General features: G+C 46.6%; 1 protein-coding gene across 1 annotated transcript in view; it reads left to right on the top strand.

Moving 5' to 3' along the window:
* The window catches only part of LOC138148213 (uncharacterized), a 43,998-nt gene that overhangs the window by 10,852 nt on the left and 15,188 nt on the right, over positions 1-17,958 (top strand). Inside the window, exons 2-3 of the mRNA XM_069070770.1 lie at positions 2,159-2,419; positions 16,054-16,390. Coding sequence (XP_068926871.1) covers positions 2,159-2,419; positions 16,054-16,165 — 373 coding nt within the window. The 3' untranslated portion in view covers positions 16,166-16,390. The remainder of the gene's footprint in view (positions 1-2,158; positions 2,420-16,053; positions 16,391-17,958) is intronic.

Raw genomic sequence — 17,958 nt, 5'->3', positions numbered from 1 at the left:
GGACTTTTCCACAAACTACTCTAGCCGCACTGGACAGCTTATTCCCTGCTGCTCCCAAAAGCAAATAAAGAGATCTTGTATACATGTAGCTGTTTGCATGTTGTCTGGCCCATTAGACTGGGTGTTTCTTGAGGGAAGAGACCAGGTTTTGGTCTTTTTTTTTTTCTATTCCTAGTGCTTAGCACAGTCAATACTTAATGTTTGCTGTCTAAATGCCTGCTCACAATGCTCCCTCTTCCTGAAATGTCTTCCATCCTCCGATTTCCAACTTTATCTGTTGAGTTCTTGCCTATCCTTTCATGCTCAACTTTTCTCTCATGAAACATTCTCTGATTATTCCAGATGGCAACACCCTCCCTCCTTGGCCCTTGGGCAGCACTTTGCACCTCTCTGATACACTTTTCAAGTGATATGTATTATCTTTATCTAAGTTGGGGTCTTATCCCACTACTGTATAAGAAGTTCCTCTAGGGAAGAACTCATTCCTTACCTATATTCCTCCAAGGTTCTACTCCACTTCCCTTTCTCCCTTCACCCATCTCTGGATTGAGGATAGGATATACAATATCAGATTTGGAATGTTTACTCAATGTTTCTCAGTACACATCTATTTCCTCCTTCTGTCTAGGCGGTTTTTAGTACAGGTCTAGGCAAAATTACTTCTATTTAGTTCTCTGATTTTTACCCAAATGATTCCTACCTGGTGGATCCTTGTAATCAGCTCTGTCACATCCCTTCTGGTTAGTCCTGTACTTAGGCCCTCTATGGCAAATTCAGTGTGTTTTCCTATAGTCTTGGGGGAGGAGCTCAAGGAACAATCAGCCCTATCCTGGGGGCACTCCTACCCTTGTGTGTCGAAATAGGGCAATGTGTCCCCTATTCAAACCTGATTCCAGCTGGGAACCAAAGGCATAGCTTTGGTTTCAGGACAGCCCCAACTGCCATGGCTGAACCAGACCTATGAAGTACCCTGAAGAAATACCAAGGGGCCCCAGGCAAGGAGAAGGCCAGCTACCCCAAACTCCCCTCCCTTCCCCAAACAAAATTACCCAAAATTTGTCATGGCCTTGCCTTTGGCTTTTAGGATTTGTTTAGACTTCTCAATGTGTATAGATTGTTGCTAATGCATCCCCTCCTACACACACTTAAATCCTTTTAAGCAAGAGCTCCTTTGAATGTAGTTTTCCTATGGTATATTCTATGAGTCCCATGCCAAGTGTCCATGATTTCTCAGGAATACATGTGAGGCCTAGAGAGGTGAAGTTAATTCCCTAAAGTCAAACTGCAAATCTGGCAAAGGTCTGATTAGAACTCAAGTCCTCGGCTCAGTGCTTTTCACCATTACATCACATGACTTATCTGCACAATCCCTCCCCAGTCTCACCCCAGGAAGGCAGGGTAACCCTAACCCCACTTCTCTTTACCCGCCACCCTCCTCTTCCAGGTTCTCTCCCACATTATACCTATATACACAAACGCACCCTGGGACGTTATCGATCTTCAGGAAGGAGACAAGAAAGTATGCTCAGAAAGAGGGGGTTTATGTAGGGCCCTCCCTAGTCAGCTAGGCCAAATAAGGGCGGGGAGGGAGGTGGCCAGGGCGGGAAGAAACTCTGAGCCTTGTGCCCGCCCCCGGCCCCCGCCTCCTCCCTCCTCTGCCGGCCAGGCCTGCAATTGGCGGAGGGGAGGGCAGGGCAGGGGAGCTGGACTGGGCACTGGCTAGGGACAGTTCGGCCCCACATTCTCCAGCTCGCGGTCAGGACCCTAGACTCTGCCGGTGTTCAGGCAGGCGAGCAAGTGATCGAGGAGCTTAATCACACTCTTCTCTCATAATGCCATGTGTGTGCACACAACATACCTCCCCGAGGGTGCAGTTAACACCCAAGTGAATGCCCTCCCGTGCAACGCAGCCCCCGCACACACATACCCATGTACGTAAATCCTTGTGCACACACTCATGTACACCTGTGTACACACAATTTGCACCCCGAGGTGCACACCGCCCCCGTGCACATACGCACAGACTCACGCACAGACAGACACACAGACACGCGGACACGGCGCGCGCGCGCGCACATACACACACCCAGACCAGACACACGCACACCCACGCACCCACGCATGCACGCTCTCTGCCTGCCGGCCCCGGGCGGCTCAGAGCCCGAGCCGGAGCAGGGTCTGTGGCGGGGCAGGGCCCCGGGTGCTGGGCGAGGGAGGGGACCAGGCGGGGGCGGGGCGGGGACGGGGGCGGAGGAGGAAGCGGAGGAGGAGGAGGAGGAGGAGGAGGAGAAGAAGAAGGAGAAGAGGAGGAGGAGGAGAGCGAGAACGGCGGGTGGCTCCTCCCGGCGCCCGCGCGGGGATTTTCCAGCCGTGGCTCTGACGCCGCCGCCACCGGGACCATGGGCGACCGAGGAACGCGGTGAGTGTGCCCCGGCGGACGAGGGGGCCTGCGCGAGCCCAGGGTGGCACTGCCCGGGGTGCGGGGGTGTCGGGGCCGGGCGGGGGAAGCCGGGCAGCGGACGGGGAGGAGGCGCCCGGCCCTTCCTGGGGATTTCAGGATACTGCCAACGCTGAGCCTAGCGCTCGCCCCGGGCTCCGGCTTGGGCTCGGGGCCGTCAGATCGGCTCAGCTGTTGGTGCCATGGAAGGGGGGGGGGGGGGGGGCACATTCCAACTTACACCTTCCGAACCGTGTATGTATTAATGCTCCCACACTCATTACACACTGACGTGCACACCGCACTAACGAACATCACACCCTGCCTCCCCCACACTGGGTCCCTGACTTCTCCCACATTTCTCCCCTCCTCGACTCAGATTCCCCCCGGGTTCCCCTCCTCCCCCCAGACCGCCCTCTCGCATCTGTGGCTTGTTGGCTAGATAATTAATTGGGTGGAAAGGTCTCGTTCTGACTCAATTCATCTTCTCCCTCCACTCCCTAGGAGGGAAGCCCCAAGCAAGTGGGTGTCGCAGAGTGACAGTCCCCATTCCATCCCCTCCCCCCGCCAAGAATGCTAGTGTGTTCGGGGCTGACAGCTTCCACTGCATCCTTCCAGTCCCCCCTTTTCCTCGATGTCACCGGGGATGCCCTTTCTCCTCCTGGAGGCCCAGAAAAGGGCAGGGCTGGGGACTGAAATGGGGTAATTTTATTGGGGAGGGGGTCAGACTTTCGTGACTGGACTTTCAGTTAGTGGAATTCCACCCGGCCTAGAATCCTGGTCACTTACTACCTGTTTGACCTTGGGCACATCACCTAACATCTGGTCTTCACTGTCTTCATACCTTAAACGAGAAGTTTCACTCCAGGTGGTCTCTTCCAGCTCAAAATCTTTTGGTTCTGTTGCCCACCCTCTTTCCCCTCCACAGAATCAGCCCCTGGGGGATGATTTATTGATGGGGATGGGGGTAGAAAGGAGAGTACCCTGGCTGGGACAAGCTGGAAACTAGAGTTTCCCTTTTTCTTTACTTCCCTCTCCCCTTTTTAATAGGAATTGTAGTCACGTTTTTATAGTGCTTTAATATTTCTAAATTATTTTCTCTACAGTAGACGTTTGAGGTAGCACTGGTATTATAGGATTTAGACCTGGAAGGGGACCATGGAAATTATCTAGCTCAGCCCCGTCATTTTACAGACCAGGATGGGAGGGTCAGGTGACTTGTCTTCTGTCTCACTTAGAACAAGTAACAGTGCCAAAATTCAAACCAAGGTCCACTACATCTAGTCACATTTTAAGATGAAGGACCTGAGGCCTAAAGGGGAAAAGTGACTTTGTTTGAGGTCTAAGCCTTAGAGCTACTGTTAGAGGCAGGATTTGCACCCAGGTCCTCAGTCTCCAAGCAGAGGGACCTTTCCAGTATACCATATTCCCCTGTTCTTTTTACACCTGACACCTACCTCTCTCCATCATCCCATTCCATAGTCCTTCAAAGACCCTCCCCTTGGCTCCAACTTCTTAAACCCCCTTTTCTTGGTAAGGTCTCCTTGGTCTTTTCTCATTCCCCCTTTCTCTTCTCTTCACTACTTCAGCAAAACATTCCCTGAATTCTTAGACTGTTCAGGGCCTTGTGATGGGAATTGGTGGCCAGGTGTAAATAGTGGGTAATCCATCGGCTAAATCCTGATGATATCAGATCCTTGTTCTTCACCGGAGTCACAGTGATGGTGGTGGGGGGCTGGATATCTAAACAACCAATTTACAGCAGCAGACCTCAAAGTGTGCTCCAGGGTCCCTGAGACCCTTTCAGGGGTTCCTTGAGGTCAAAACGATTTGCATTATCACAATAAAATTTTTTCATTTAGAATATCATAAATATTGATAAATATGACCCACATAAATGAAAACCCTTTGGGGGGGTAATTCTTCAGCGATCTTTATGAGTGTAAAAGGGTCCTGACATCAAAAAATTCTAGAAATCCTAAAGCTCCTTCTTGAGTATCCAGTATTTTTTATTTGTTATTAATACTTGTTGAGTATTAATAATTCATTAACTTGGGTTGTTCAGGCATAGGGAAAGAGTGCTGGTTTTGGAGTTAGGAGGATGTGGGTTCCAATTCCAGCTCCCAACACTTATTGACTGTATGGTCATGGGCAAGTTTCTTCCCTTCTCTGAAGTTTCTGAATCTTCATCTGTAAAATGGAGATATTATCTATGGAAATGTGAGTTGTAGTGGTCAGAGTTGACATTTTTTCAAGCACTTTCACTCTTATTGAAGGATTCCCTTACAGCCACTTTGGGGAGCAGGTAAGGAAACATTTATTATTCCCATTTTACAGATGGGGGAAATAAAGCTCAGAGCAGAGCTGGAGTAAGTTGCTCAGGGTAACGGATAAGCGAACAGGAGGCTCTGTGTCTTCTGACTTCAAGTCCTCAGCTCTTTTACCCCTGTTGAACTGTAACCCAAAGGGCTTTGCACTTGACAAACACCCCTTCCTCTGTTAGTGTTCCCATCTTCCCAGCTTTCCTTGGCAGCAGGCAAGTTGGCATGTCATTGTTTCTGAAGGTATAAGCCTGAAAGAGTTCTGAAAAGTCCTATCCTTTAGTATTTTGCTGGCCCTAGGATGATAGGGTCATAGGTTTAGAACCAGAAATGATCTTTCCCAACTTTTTTATTTACAGATGGGTAAACAGAGGTCTAGAGAAATTGAATAACTTGACCTTGTTCATACATCCTCACAGCAAGATTAGGATTTGTACTTGGGTCCTTTGACTCTAAAGCCAGAATTTTCCACTTTTACCACTTTGCCTAATCTTTCCTAGCCTTCTCTTTTAGAGATGAGGAAGAAGGCCTAGGGAGGAGAAATAACTAGCCCAATGTTTCTCAGCCAGGCAAAGACTAGAATTGAGATCTCCTGACACCCTAACCCAAGTTCCTCCCACTGTGTTGTGCTGTCTCAGACCATACCATTGTCACCCTCACTGTTTCTGGAGTAATGGCCTTTGGAATTGAGGAACTGGATTTTTAAAAATGTAGTCTAGTGGAAAGCACCTATTTTTAGGAGTAAGGATCCCTGGGTTTTAGTCCTGGCTCTCTTACTATTTGGCTGTATGATCTTGGACAAGTTACTTCCTTTCCTTGGTCAGTTAGCTAGCATTTATTAAGGGCCTGCTATGTGCCTAACATTGTGCTGAGTTCTAAGGATGCAAAAAAAGGCAGGGGTAACCTCAATCCAATTCTTGGTCCTAAGGAGCTCACAGCTTAATGATGGAGATAATATGCAAATGACTATGTAGAAGCAAGATATATACAGAGTAAATTAGAAATAGTCATCCAAGGGAAGGGAACATGGAAGGCCTGAGAAAGGCTTCATGGCAGAAAATGAGATTTTATCTCAGACTTGAAGGAAGCCAGGAGTTGAAGATAAGCAGGGAGAGAGTGCCAGGTCCAGCCTCAGTTTCCCTACTCAAATGAAAGGTTATATTAGTTAAAGCTTCTTAGACAGATAGAAGGTCTGTTACAAGCCTGATGCATTTTCTGCCAGAGGCCTTGGTGTTTGCTAATATTCAACTCAATTTAATTCAGTTTTATTGAATTCACTAACCTTGTACCAGGCAGTGTTCTAGGTGCTGGGGATAGAAAAAAAAAGACAAAAATGAAACAATTCCTGCCCTGAAGGATCTTATAGACTGTTGGGAGAAGACAGTATGTACACAGAGAAATACAAAATATATGTATAGTAATTTTGGGAAGGGTGGGGCCTAGTTCTAAGAAGCTGGAGAATGTGACAAGGCCTTAAGTGGGAAAGGGCATGTAGATTGAAAGGAGTTGAAAGGATTTAGGGATTGCAGCTATGGTGGCACAGTAGATAGAGTGCCAGGCCTAGAGTCAGAAAGACTCATCTTCCTGAATTCAAATCTGGCCTCAGACACTTAACAAGCTGTGTGACTCTGGGCAAGTCACTTAACCCTGTTTGCCTCAGTTTCCTCATCTGTGAAGATGAACTGGAGAAGGAAATGGCAAACAAACCCCTCCAGTATCCTTGCCAAGAAAACCCTAAATGAAGGCAGCTAGATGGTGCAGGATAGAATGAAAGTCCTGGAGTCCGGAGGATCAGAGTTCAAATTCTGCCTTAGATACTTACTAGCTGTGTGACCCTGTGTCACTTAACTATGATTGCCTCAAAAAAAAAAAAAGAACCCTAAGTCCTGAAACAACTCAACAGCAACAACAGAGATTTCAGGAGGCAGAAGTGAGCAATGAGAACATTCTAGGCATGGGCAATTGCATGTACAGCCCAGAGGTGGGAGAATGAAATGTGTGTAAAGCAAAGACTCCACTTCAGCTGAAATGTACACTACGTAATGGTGAGTAATAGCGACAACAGTTAAAGTCAACAGGCATTTATTAAGCCCCTTCTTTGTGCTAGGCACTGTCCTAGGCACTGGGGATTCAAGAAGGGCATCAGGAGGTCTGCTGTCCCAGAGCTTGAGGGGGAAGACAACATGCAGATAACTGCCTACAAACAAGATAGAGGCAGGATCAACTGGAGATAATAAGAACTCAACCTAGGAAGGTACGGTGGAGGCAGATGGTGAAGGGTTTGAAAGGCCCAGCAGTGGCCGTTGTATTTTATCCTGGAGACAGTACGTATCTCCACTTTTGCTTTTTGGAACGCTGATTTGGCAGCTGTCTGGAGGGTGTATTGAGGAGGGCAGAGACTGCAGGTGGGGGCACCTGTTAGGAATCTCTTTCTCTGGTCCAGAGGAGAGGTGATCAGGGTCTGGGCTAGAGCTGCAGCTGTGTTGAGTCCAGAGAACGGGACACAGGTGAGAGACATTGGGGAGGCAGGATGGATGGGACTTGGCCACTGATTGGATATTGGAAGTAGTATAGAGAGAGAATAAAAGTTGACTAAGTTTGTGATAATAGGAAAGTTGATAGTGCCCTAGGCATAAATGGGGAAGTTAGAGAGAGGGAAGAGTTTTGGAAGAAAAATGATCGGTTCTGTTTTGGACATGTTGACTTTGCATAACTGTGAGACATCCAGATGGAAGATATGCAGAAGGAAATTGGTGATGAGGGACTGGCACTCAGGAGAGAGATGAAGATTGGAAATGTAGCTCTGGACAAGTCAGCTGCATTGAGATGATCATTGAACCCATGGGGACTCTTGAGGTCACTAAGAAAGAGAGGATGTAGAGAGAAAGAAGAGGGTTCAGGACAGAAAAGTCATGTGCCTTGGAAGGGATTGTTGCCATTTTGACTAAGTCTAGAAAGGGAGATGTGGATGCAGAGATAGTTAAGGACCAACTAGGTGTCCTGGGCTAGAAAGCACTTCCTTCCTATATGAACTATCAGGATGTCTGAGGGCCTCAGAGTTACTAGAGATAGATAAGCCAAGCTGAGGCCTGTTCACCAAGGAGAACTCAGTATATATATCTGGGTCAGATTTATAAAATTCCAGCGAACAAAAATCCTCTATTGCCTTACTGTGTTGGAATCATCTTTAGATTATTCCATTTAACTAACATGTATTAAGTGCTTACTATATGCAAGGTACTATGCTAGATGCTAGAGACAAAGACAAAAAAATGAAATGGTCCCTGACCCCAAGGAGCTTATATTTTATTGGAATTTTATCTTCCTCTTTTCCCTTCCCTTCCTCTCCCCTCCTTCTTCATTTCTTCTCTTTTTCCTTCCCTTGCCTTCTCTTCTCTTCTTCCTTTGCCTCTCCTTGCCTTCCTTTCCCTTCCCTTGCCTTCCTTTCCCTTCCCTTGCCTTCCTTTCCTTGCCTTTGCCTTCCTTCTTCCCTTTCTTTCTCTCTTCCTTCCTTCCTTCCTTCCTTCCTTCCTTCCTTCCTTCCTTCCTTCCTTCCTCCCTTTCTCCCTCCCTCCCTTCTCCCTTTCTCCCTTCTTCCCTCCCTCCCTCCCTCCCTTTCTCTTTTCCTCTCTTCTTTCCCCCTTCCCCTTTCCTCTTCCATACTGATTGAATCATAGGATTTAGAGTCAGAGGGGAACTTGGAAGATAATCTAGTCCTATCTCATCATTTTACAGAGGAGGGAATACCTGAGGCCTGTAAAGGGCACATATCCTTGTCAAGGGGTACAGATTTGCCATTTTCCAACTGGTTCTTGCCCACCGTTTGTTGGGATGCCAGAGGAATGGGAAAGAGATGATAACTACGCTCCACATCACATTATGGCATGGTAGAAAGAGCCCTGGCCTTAGAGTCAGAAGAACATGGCTTTGTGACCTTGAGATTCAGTTTATTTCTCTATAAAAAATGGGTGATGATACTTGGATGCCCTTCCTTGCCTAGCTTTTGTGAATTCTTTACAAACATCAAGTGCTGTGGAAATGGAAGTTGCTTTTATTTGGAAGGGGCCATTTTATGGAGCATTTTCATGTTCACTCTCTCAGTGGATCCTCAAGTCAGCCCAGGGAGAGAGGCAGAGCAGTGATTAATCTCCCCATTTTACAGAAGAGGAAATTGAGAGTGATCCCAAGGAGGAGAAATGACTTGCCCTAGCTCACATAGTCTCTTAGCGGCAGATTCAATACTAGGGCCTAGAACTCTTGATTCCCAGGGCCAGCAGCTCTTCCCACTATGTCCTAAGTTCTTGAGACTGCCCACGCTTTTCTCAAAGTTTGCACTGTGGGTCTGGCCACAGTATATGTGTTGCTTCTGGGTCCATGATATCCCCAGTCTTGGGAAGGAAAAATCAACTTGCTGTGTGACACACTCAATTAGATTTAGGCTGTAGGAGGAGCTTCTGAGGCTTGTGGGGTGAAGTAGACGGTGGGGAATTTCTTATAGAAAAGAAAGACACCTATGTGTCAGTAGACCTGCCTGAAGGATGGATCAGTGAGGGAGGGAGGGGGCTTCAAGGGTGGGGGTCTCTTCTGCCCCTTTTTTTACTTGTGTCTTCTGGGGGACTTCCATTGCTAAAGTAACTAGCCCAGGATGCAGTGCTCCAGGAATCTTGGTTACTGTTCTCTCCCTTGGTGCTAGAGTCCTGTGTGACCTGGCTTGGCCAGGATCGTGGGGAAGTCCTGTGGTTTTGGCTGGAGCACATCCCAGGGATGTACAGTGCTGGAGCTCAGAGGCATAACTAATTTTGTCTGCCCCCACCTTGGGCCAACCCACTCTTGTGCATGGCTCCCTACCTCTTCTGTGCTAAATTCTCTTTAGAGTGTCAGAGCTGGAAGGGACTTAGAACACAGAATATTGGAGTTGGAAGGGACTTTAGAACACAGAATGTCAGAGCTGGAAGGGAACTTAGACCAGAGAATGTCAGAGCTGGGAGGGACCTTAGAACACAGAATGTCAGAGCTGGAAGGGAACTTAGACCAGAGAATGTCAGAGCTAGGAGGGGCCTTAGAACACAGAATGTCAGAGCTGGAAGGGAACTTAGACCAGAGAATGTCAGAGCTAGGAGGGACCTTAGAACACAGACTGTCAGAGCTGGGAGGGACCTTAGAACCTAGAGCATTGGAACTGAAAGAGACGTTAGAACATAGAAGGCCAGGGCTGGACAGAGCCTTGGAACCTAGATTTTCCAACTCATTGGAACCTAGAATGTCCATAAAAGGAAAGTGACTGTCTCAAGGTCACACCCTATGACAATGGCAGACTCCTAGGCCAATACTGTTCCCACTGCACTATATATTTTCTCTCCTCCAATTGTTAGCCTTCTCTATCACCCTCTTTCTCTCTTGGCCATTGCCTCTCTGGGTTGCAGACTTAAGAGATAGCACAGATGAGGCCCCTGAGAACCCAAGTACATGGTACCACTTTGGGAGTCATCCCTATCAAGCAGGGCATATTTAAGCCCCCTAAGAGTGACTGGCTAGAGAAATTTTGGAGAGAAAACCCAAGTCAGTCACTTAGGAAGTATCTTGAGTGGTGGCCTATATTCATTTCTAATATTCTAGGTTTTTCTGGGTGTCTAGCTGTATGCTCAACTCTATTGGGAGACAGGAGAGAAGTCCAAAAAAAGGATGGTCCCTGCTCTCAAGGCCCTTAAGGGGTCATCTTATAGGAGGGACCTTGACAAATTGGAGCATGCTCGGTGGGATCTACCTGAAATAACAATATTAGGTCAGATTTCCATAAGCCTTTAAGCTTTATAAAATGAAGTTTTTACAACCCTGTGGTATAAGTATTTAAGTGTTATTATCTCCATTTTACAGAGAAGGAACTTGAGCCCCCCAGAGGGCTTGTGACTCACCCAGGGTCGAATACAAGGTAAGAGATGGAGTCAGGGTTGGAGATGAGGTCTTTTGGCTCTTCCCACTGTGCCAGGCTGTGCTGGCACGTCACCCAAGTTGATAGAAGTGGGGAGGTAGGGCTAGGAGAAGAGAAGACTTGGGGATGAGACATCTTCTCGATGTCTTCAAGTCTCTGAAGGTCTGTCTTGGGGGAAAAAAAGGAGCAAAATTAGTTCAGGGTGATTCCCGAAAGAAGGACTATGGTAAGTTAGGGGATTTACAGGGAAGTAGGTCTGATGTCAACATAAGGAACAACTTCCTGACAATTAGAGTTATTCCACATTGAACTGTGTGAGTAAATTCCCTGTCACCAGAGAGATTCAAGCAAAGATTTCAACCACCACATTAGGGAGGTTGTGTTGATTGGGGCTACATGACCTCTGAGATATCTTACAAGTTTGGGATTTTGAGATACTTTGGTTATGAAAATCTCTGCTTCTCTGATCTGAAAATTCCATGACTCTTAAGGTTTGTAGATTCTATGGTCCAGTCTAGTTAGGGTGGCTAGGTGGTGCAGTGGATGGAGTGCCTGACCTGCAGTCAGAAAGACTCATCTTCTTGAGTTCAAATCTGGCCTCAGACACTTACTAGCTGTGTGACCCTGGGCAAGTCACTTAGCCCTATTTGCCTCATTTTTGTCATCTGTAAAATGAACTGGAGAAGAAAATGGCAAATCACTCCAGTAATTTTGCCAAAAAAACCCCAAATGGGGTCATGAAGAGTCAGACATGACTGAAAATGACTACAACCACAATAATGTAGTTAGGCATATAACACACACCCACACACACATGCGCGCAAGCATTTCTTTAGGGATAATAATGCCTTCAATATCTACTTCTGAGGGTTGTTGTGAGGTCCAAAGGAGCTAATATATAGAAGTCACCTTGCAAATCTTGAAAGTCTCTCCAAATATCAGCTTATTAAGGAAGGGCTAATTGTCTAAGTTCTTGGGAGTCCAGAGGGGAAGGTGAGTTTGGTGAGGGCTGCTGTAGTCAGGAAAGGCCTCCTGGAGGAGGAATGGATTAACTGGAACTTGAAGGATGGCTAGGATTTGCATCAGGAGGGAAAACCAACGTGAACTGAGTGCCTGAGGTTGGGATGAACCACGTAGGAGACTTTAGTGGGGAATGGGATAAGGAAGAATCATAGCCTCATTTCATTTGGGTGTTGAAAGGGACCTTACGGGTCATTTAGTCCAAAGCTCTCATTTTATAGATGAGGAAGCTGAGTCTCAGATTGACTAAGTTACTTGCTCGAGTTTTCCATTAGGCTAGCGAGTAGGAAAGCTGATTTTCTACACCATGGCTAATATGGTATGTCTCAGTAAGGGAATGGTAGAATGAGAAGGATCTGAGTGTGAGTTTGGGGGAATATGGGGAAAGTGTTGAAGAGGTCTGTGATGGTCAGACAGAGAGTTGGCCAGTCCCAGGGAACCATGCCCTCTAACTGGGCAGGATCTTCCTTCAAGGTTAAAGCAAGATACCCTCTTAGGGAGGGGGTGGTGAGGGAGAGTAGGAGGGAGAAAATTTGGAACTCAAAAAGTTTTTTATATGAATGTTAAGAATGATCTTTCCAGGTAATTAGAAAAAATAAAATACTATTAACAAAAAGATCAAAGAAGAAGCATAAAGATTATGCATAAGAAAGAACTTCCAAATTCTAAGGATTTGAAAATAGAAGAGTGGCTTGGCAGTGACCTGGATTTTAAACCTCTTGAGTATGGGACTGTTTCCTCTACCTTGTTAGGGACACACATTAGGCTGGCAGTTGGTGCTTAAGACTTGCCAGTTGAATCTATAGAGGGTCAGGGAGCTATTCCTTTCTCTTGTCCTGGATGGAGGTAGAGCCATAACATCTGAGAGTAGCCCTGGTAGAGTGGAAAGTGCCCTGGATTTGCCATCATAGAATTTGGGCTCTGTTCTAGTTCCAGCACCCTTTTGCCTGACTTTGGACACACAGTGACTTGGACAAGTCATGTAACATCTTTGGGCCTCAGTTCTTTATCTGTAAAATGAGAGGCTTGGACTGGATGGGCTAGATGGACCCTTCAAGCCTGAAATCTTTGATCCTTTGATTTGGAGTTGGAAAGGCCTTAGAGGTTATTAAGTCCATCCCTCAGATCATACAGGAAGGCCCCACAGAGGTTTAATGACCTCTCCAAGGTCACAAAGGTCAAGCCAAATCAACAGACTTTTTATTAAGCACCAACTGTGATAAGCACTGTGCTAAGCTCTGGGAATACTAAGAAAAAAAATTGGTTCCCACTCTCAAGGAGCTCATTGCCTAATGGACAAGCAGCAGGAAAACAACATGTGCAAACCAGTCATAGACAGGATGGTTGGAGGGGATCTCTGAGGGAAGGAAGACGTAAAGATTAAGGAGGATTAGGGAAGGCTTTCTGTAGAAGGTAAGATTTTACTTGAGATTTAAGGAAGCCAGGAGTCAGAATTGAGGAGGGAGATAGAGACAGCCCTTAGTGAAGACTCCCAGAGCTTGGAGATGTGATGAGCAGTTCAAGGAACATCAAGGAGACCAGTATCATTGGATCACAGCATATGGAGAGGGGAGTCAATGCTAAGAAAATTGGAAAGGTGACAGGGTGGAGGTGGGTGGGCTGGGTTATGAAAGATTTAAAAAACCAAACAGAATTTTGTATTTGGTCTTGGAAGTAATAGGGAGCCACTGGAGTTTATTGAAGGGTAGTAAGCCATAGAGGCTAGAGTAAAATCCTCTTTCTCCAAACTCAGTGTTCTTTCTGCTGTCCTAATTTGCTCCTAATATATGTGTGTAAGATCACTTTGTCAGTGAGTGGAGAGACAAAAGGAAGAGCGATACATGATCACTGCCCTAGGGAACTTACAGTAAGGGTAAAGGATTCTTTGTCTGTCTGTCTGTATCTCCCTGTCTCTCTTCTTCTCGCTGTCAATGTATCTCTGTCTCTCTGTCTCTCTTTCTCTGTCTCTCTCTGTCTCTTGTCTCTCTCTCTTACACCCCTCCCACAACTCATACTGCACAAGCAAAGACATCCTCTGAAAGTCCATTTTTAAAGACAATGGTCATAGTAACTTCTCAGTTTTATGTTATTTTCAAATCTATGTTATTTCCTCACTCAAACCCTGTGAGTTAGGGAATACAAGGATTTTAATACCCACTTTTTAGATGAAGAAATTGAGACCTTAGTGATTTGCCCCAGGTCAGACTGATAGGGCCCAGACAGAGGCTCCTCACTAGGGCTTTAATGGTCTTTCCTCTGTACCCTCTTGCCTTCTCTCAGGAACCTACCCTGGTGACATCCCTCTAACCCCCATTGGCCAGTTCTTCAGCCTACCATTACTTTGGCCTCATCCTCCTTCTCTGAACTTAGTTTTCACTGTTTCTACTCACATACCTTCAGTCTAAGCAAACTGGATGATCTCTAAATTTTTTTCCTGCCTTGGATGCCCTTTCACTTTCTATTAAAATCTTTCAATGCTCGATAACAACAATGCTATCTCCTCGAGGAGGCCTTCCTTGTTTCCTCACAGCTGGATCTTGTTTTCTGTCCTCTGAGTTTCCATAGTCCTTCGTCTGCCCCTTTGGGCTCTGAGTCCTGGGTACTTGTTTGCAGGTGTATGGGCCTGTGCCTGGCTCCCTTTACTAGACTGGGAGTTTCTGAGGGCAGAGATTGCATCTTGTCCATCTTCATCTTTCCCAAATCACCCAGCACAGGACCCTGAGACCAATCAATCAGCTCATCAGCTGGTATTTAAGTGCCAGACACTGCCCAGCACTGAGGATAGAAAGAAAGAAAAAACAAACCAGAGCATCTCTTCCTTTGAGGAAGTTATATTCTGTTAGGAGAGGCAACAGGTACATAGACAAAGTAGATAAAGGTGATTTTGAGGAGAAAGCACCAGCAGTTAGGGGGAAACAGGAAAGATCTTTTGCAGAGCTTTGAAGGAAGCCAGGTGAGGAGGTAGTGCATTCCAGGCATGAAGGACAATCTGCAAAGACATGGAGATGAGACATAGGAGGAAGAGCAAAAAAGGCATTGGACTGGATTGTGAATGCTTGAAGCGGGGAATAATGTGTGATCAGCCTGGAAAGGTAGGCCGGAGCCAGGTTGTGAAGGGTTATAAATGCTGAAGAGTTTGCATGTAACCTTAGAGGAAATAGGGAGCCTCTGGAGTTATTGAGTAGGGGAGTGACAGGGTCAGACTTGTGCTTTTGGAAAATCCCTTTGGCCACAGTGTGGAGGATAAGGCTATACTGGCCTCCTTGCCATCTTCTAGCTCTGTGCCTTAGCACTGGCTGGTCCCCATGGCTGGATTTCCCTCCTCATCTCCTTGCCTTCATTTCCTGGCTTCCTTCAAGAACTAGCTCCCATCCTCCCTTCTGCACTGGTCCTTTCCTCTTCCCCCCAGCTTCTAATCCTTTCTCCTGGTCTGTGTCTGTGTCTGGGTCTATGTCTGTATCATCCTGGTCTATGTCTGGCCACTGGACCTAGATGACTATGGAGGAGAAAGCGAGGCTGGTAACTTTGCCGAGCCCTCCCTCACTTAAATCAGCTTCACTTGCATGTCACATGTTCACTTCCAGATGTCGTGGTCCTCTTTGAGAATAAAGGACAAACAACAATCGTTTCTCCACCGAGATGACCTTCATGTACTCTATGTGTCTTGCACATGCATGGATGTTTACACATTGTCTCCCCCACTTATATGTAAGTTTCTTAAGACTGGCAGTTTCTGCCTTCCTTTTTTGTATTCCCAGGGCTTGCTACCCTGCCCGACACATAGGAAGTGCTTCATAAATGCTTGATTGACCGACCGACTGGATTGGAGAGCGTTGAGATGAGGCAGGGAGACCGGTCAGGTGATTTAGATGTCCCAGGCACTAGTTCCATTAGGCTAGTGGCCAGATGAGTAGAGTCTTAGAAGAGGGTGTTTACAAGAGATGTGGAGGTAATTTTATAGATATTGCAGAGAGGCAAAGAGACTGGTCCAAGGTCACATATGAATTAGGTGGCAGAGAGGGAATAACAACTCAGGCTCTCTGATTCCCCCCTTCCCCAATCTCAGTTACCTTCCCCCCCCCCCCAGGCTTCATCATCAATGCCAATTACTCCGACTGAGTAACCAGTACTCAGACTTGTCAAAGAATTGACTTTGTGGGGCTGGTTTATGCCATATTTAGGAGAAAGGAGAGGGCAGCTGGGCTGCTCTAGGGCATGATGAAGGTGCTACATTATTTCCCCCTGTTTCTAGCTCTTCATTTTTCTCTTCATGTATTTCCATCTTCTGTTCTTTCTTGCTGTACCTTTGTTTCAGTCTCCATCTCCCTGCCTCCTTTCTCTCGCAGAATCTCAGAGTTGGAAGGGACCTCGGTGACCATCCCGTCCAAGCCGTACTTGACCAAGGATCCTCCACGATGTCCCCGACAAGTCACCCAAGCTTTGCTTGAAGACCTCTAATGAGGGAGGAATCCCCTGCCTCTGAGGGGAAGTGGGAAGAGGAAGCCCGTTCCACTCTGGGAGGCTCTCATTGTTAGGAAGCTCCTCTTTCTCCTAGCAGCTCAAATCTGTTTCTTCATAACTCTTGCCCATTGCTGCTTGTTCTGTCCTCTGGGTCCAAGCAGAACAAATCTAATCCTCCATGGCAGCTTTTCAAGTTCTTGAAAACAGCTCTCCGGCTTCCTTGTAAGTCTTTTTTTTTTTTTGTCTCTAAGCTTAATGTCCAGTTCTTTCAACTGATGGTCCTCATGGTATAATCTTATGATCCTATGACCATCTGGGTCACCCTCCTTTGAATGCTAGCCAGCTTATCAGCATCCCTCCTAAAAAGTGGCCCCTAGCACTGAACCCAGTACTCCAGATGTGGTCTGACCAGGGCAGAATATAGCAGGATTTTGATCTTGTCATTCCTGGAATTTGGGCCCAAGATCATATTGGCCTGGTGGCAACTATGTTATATTGTTGGATCTTGGTCACTATTTCTTTCTTTCTCTATATTTCTATTTTCATCTCCACTTCTTCATTTCTCTGACTCTAAATATTTTTCTGCCTGTCTTTCTACCTCTGTCTGTTTCTTTCTGCTTTCTATTACTGTCCCTCCTTTCTCCTCTCTCCCTAATTTTCCCCTTCTTTCTTCTCTCCCCTCTTTCCTTTCCCCTTTCCCCTTTCCCCTCTCCCTTCTCTCTCCTCTCCCCTCCTCTCTCTATCTTCCTCTCTCCTTCCCTCTCTGTCTTTCTGTCACTATCTCTCCCTCTCTTCTCTCTCCCTCATCTGAGTCAGGCAAATGTATAGGTGACCTTCTTTCATAAATACCTGATCCCATCTTCAAAACTTAGGGTCTCTTCTGTAGGTCCTAATGGCCCTGGGCTTTTTTCTGCTGTTGGTCGTCACCTCTTGGGCAGAGGAGGAAAGAGCTAAGTGATAAAGCCATCTCAGATTTGAGTCTGAGCTAGGAAATCCCAAGTCCTATCTTCAGGGCTACTCAAGGTTCCAGTCTTGGACTGGCCCTATGAGAGGAGTCATAATAAATCTAAGAGAAACTGACTCAGAGGTTCCCAAGAACCTTAGAGGGCTTTAAAGGCTAGAAAAATTGTACAGATTTTAGTGTTGAGATTACTCAGGGAAGGCTTCATAGAAGAGATAGGATTTAGGAGATCATAGGCTTTAGAGGTTAGTGCACCTTACGGTAGTAATCATCTGGTTCAAAGCCTTAATTTTGTAACTGTGGGAGGTAAGACCTAGAGTGAGGACGGTACTTGACCCAAGTCACTCAGTAGGTCGGTGTCAGAGCTAGGATTCGAACCTGGGTCTTCTGACTCATAGGGCAAGGTTCTTTCCACTGCCACAGGGAGAGGGCAGTGAGGGCTTCCTCAGTTAGGATACTGAGACAGCATCCCTGACTGTCTGAGCCAGAAGGGATGTTGTTGAGCATTGAACTGAGTGCCTGGAGAGGGGTAGTAATTTGTTCAAAGTTACGCACTTAGCAAGTGACAAGGCAAAGACTCAGATCCAGATCTCCTCACTTCCAGTCCAAGGCCATCTCCAATCTGACCCACTGTCTCCCTTGATGTAGGTCAGCTGGGAGGGGAACCAGTGAGTCTCCTTCCCTAGAGACCTATATGAAAAAGGAGTTATCTGATAACAGCTTGAAGGTTATGTGCCTTAGGGAAAGGTGGGGAAGGATTGAAGTGACCTTCCAGAATGCCTCTGGGCCTTAGAATCAAGGGATCTTTTCAGTTCTTGGGCCTCATATC

Source organism: Petaurus breviceps, unplaced genomic scaffold, assembly GCF_028583685.1.
Source record: "Petaurus breviceps papuanus isolate PSGF00001 unplaced genomic scaffold, PetGlider_PUasm1.0 90823, whole genome shotgun sequence".
Classification (NCBI taxonomy): domain Eukaryota; kingdom Metazoa; phylum Chordata; class Mammalia; order Diprotodontia; family Petauridae; genus Petaurus; species Petaurus breviceps.
Note: the sequence above shows the minus strand (reverse complement) of the source record. Positions and strands in the feature narration are given on the sequence as shown.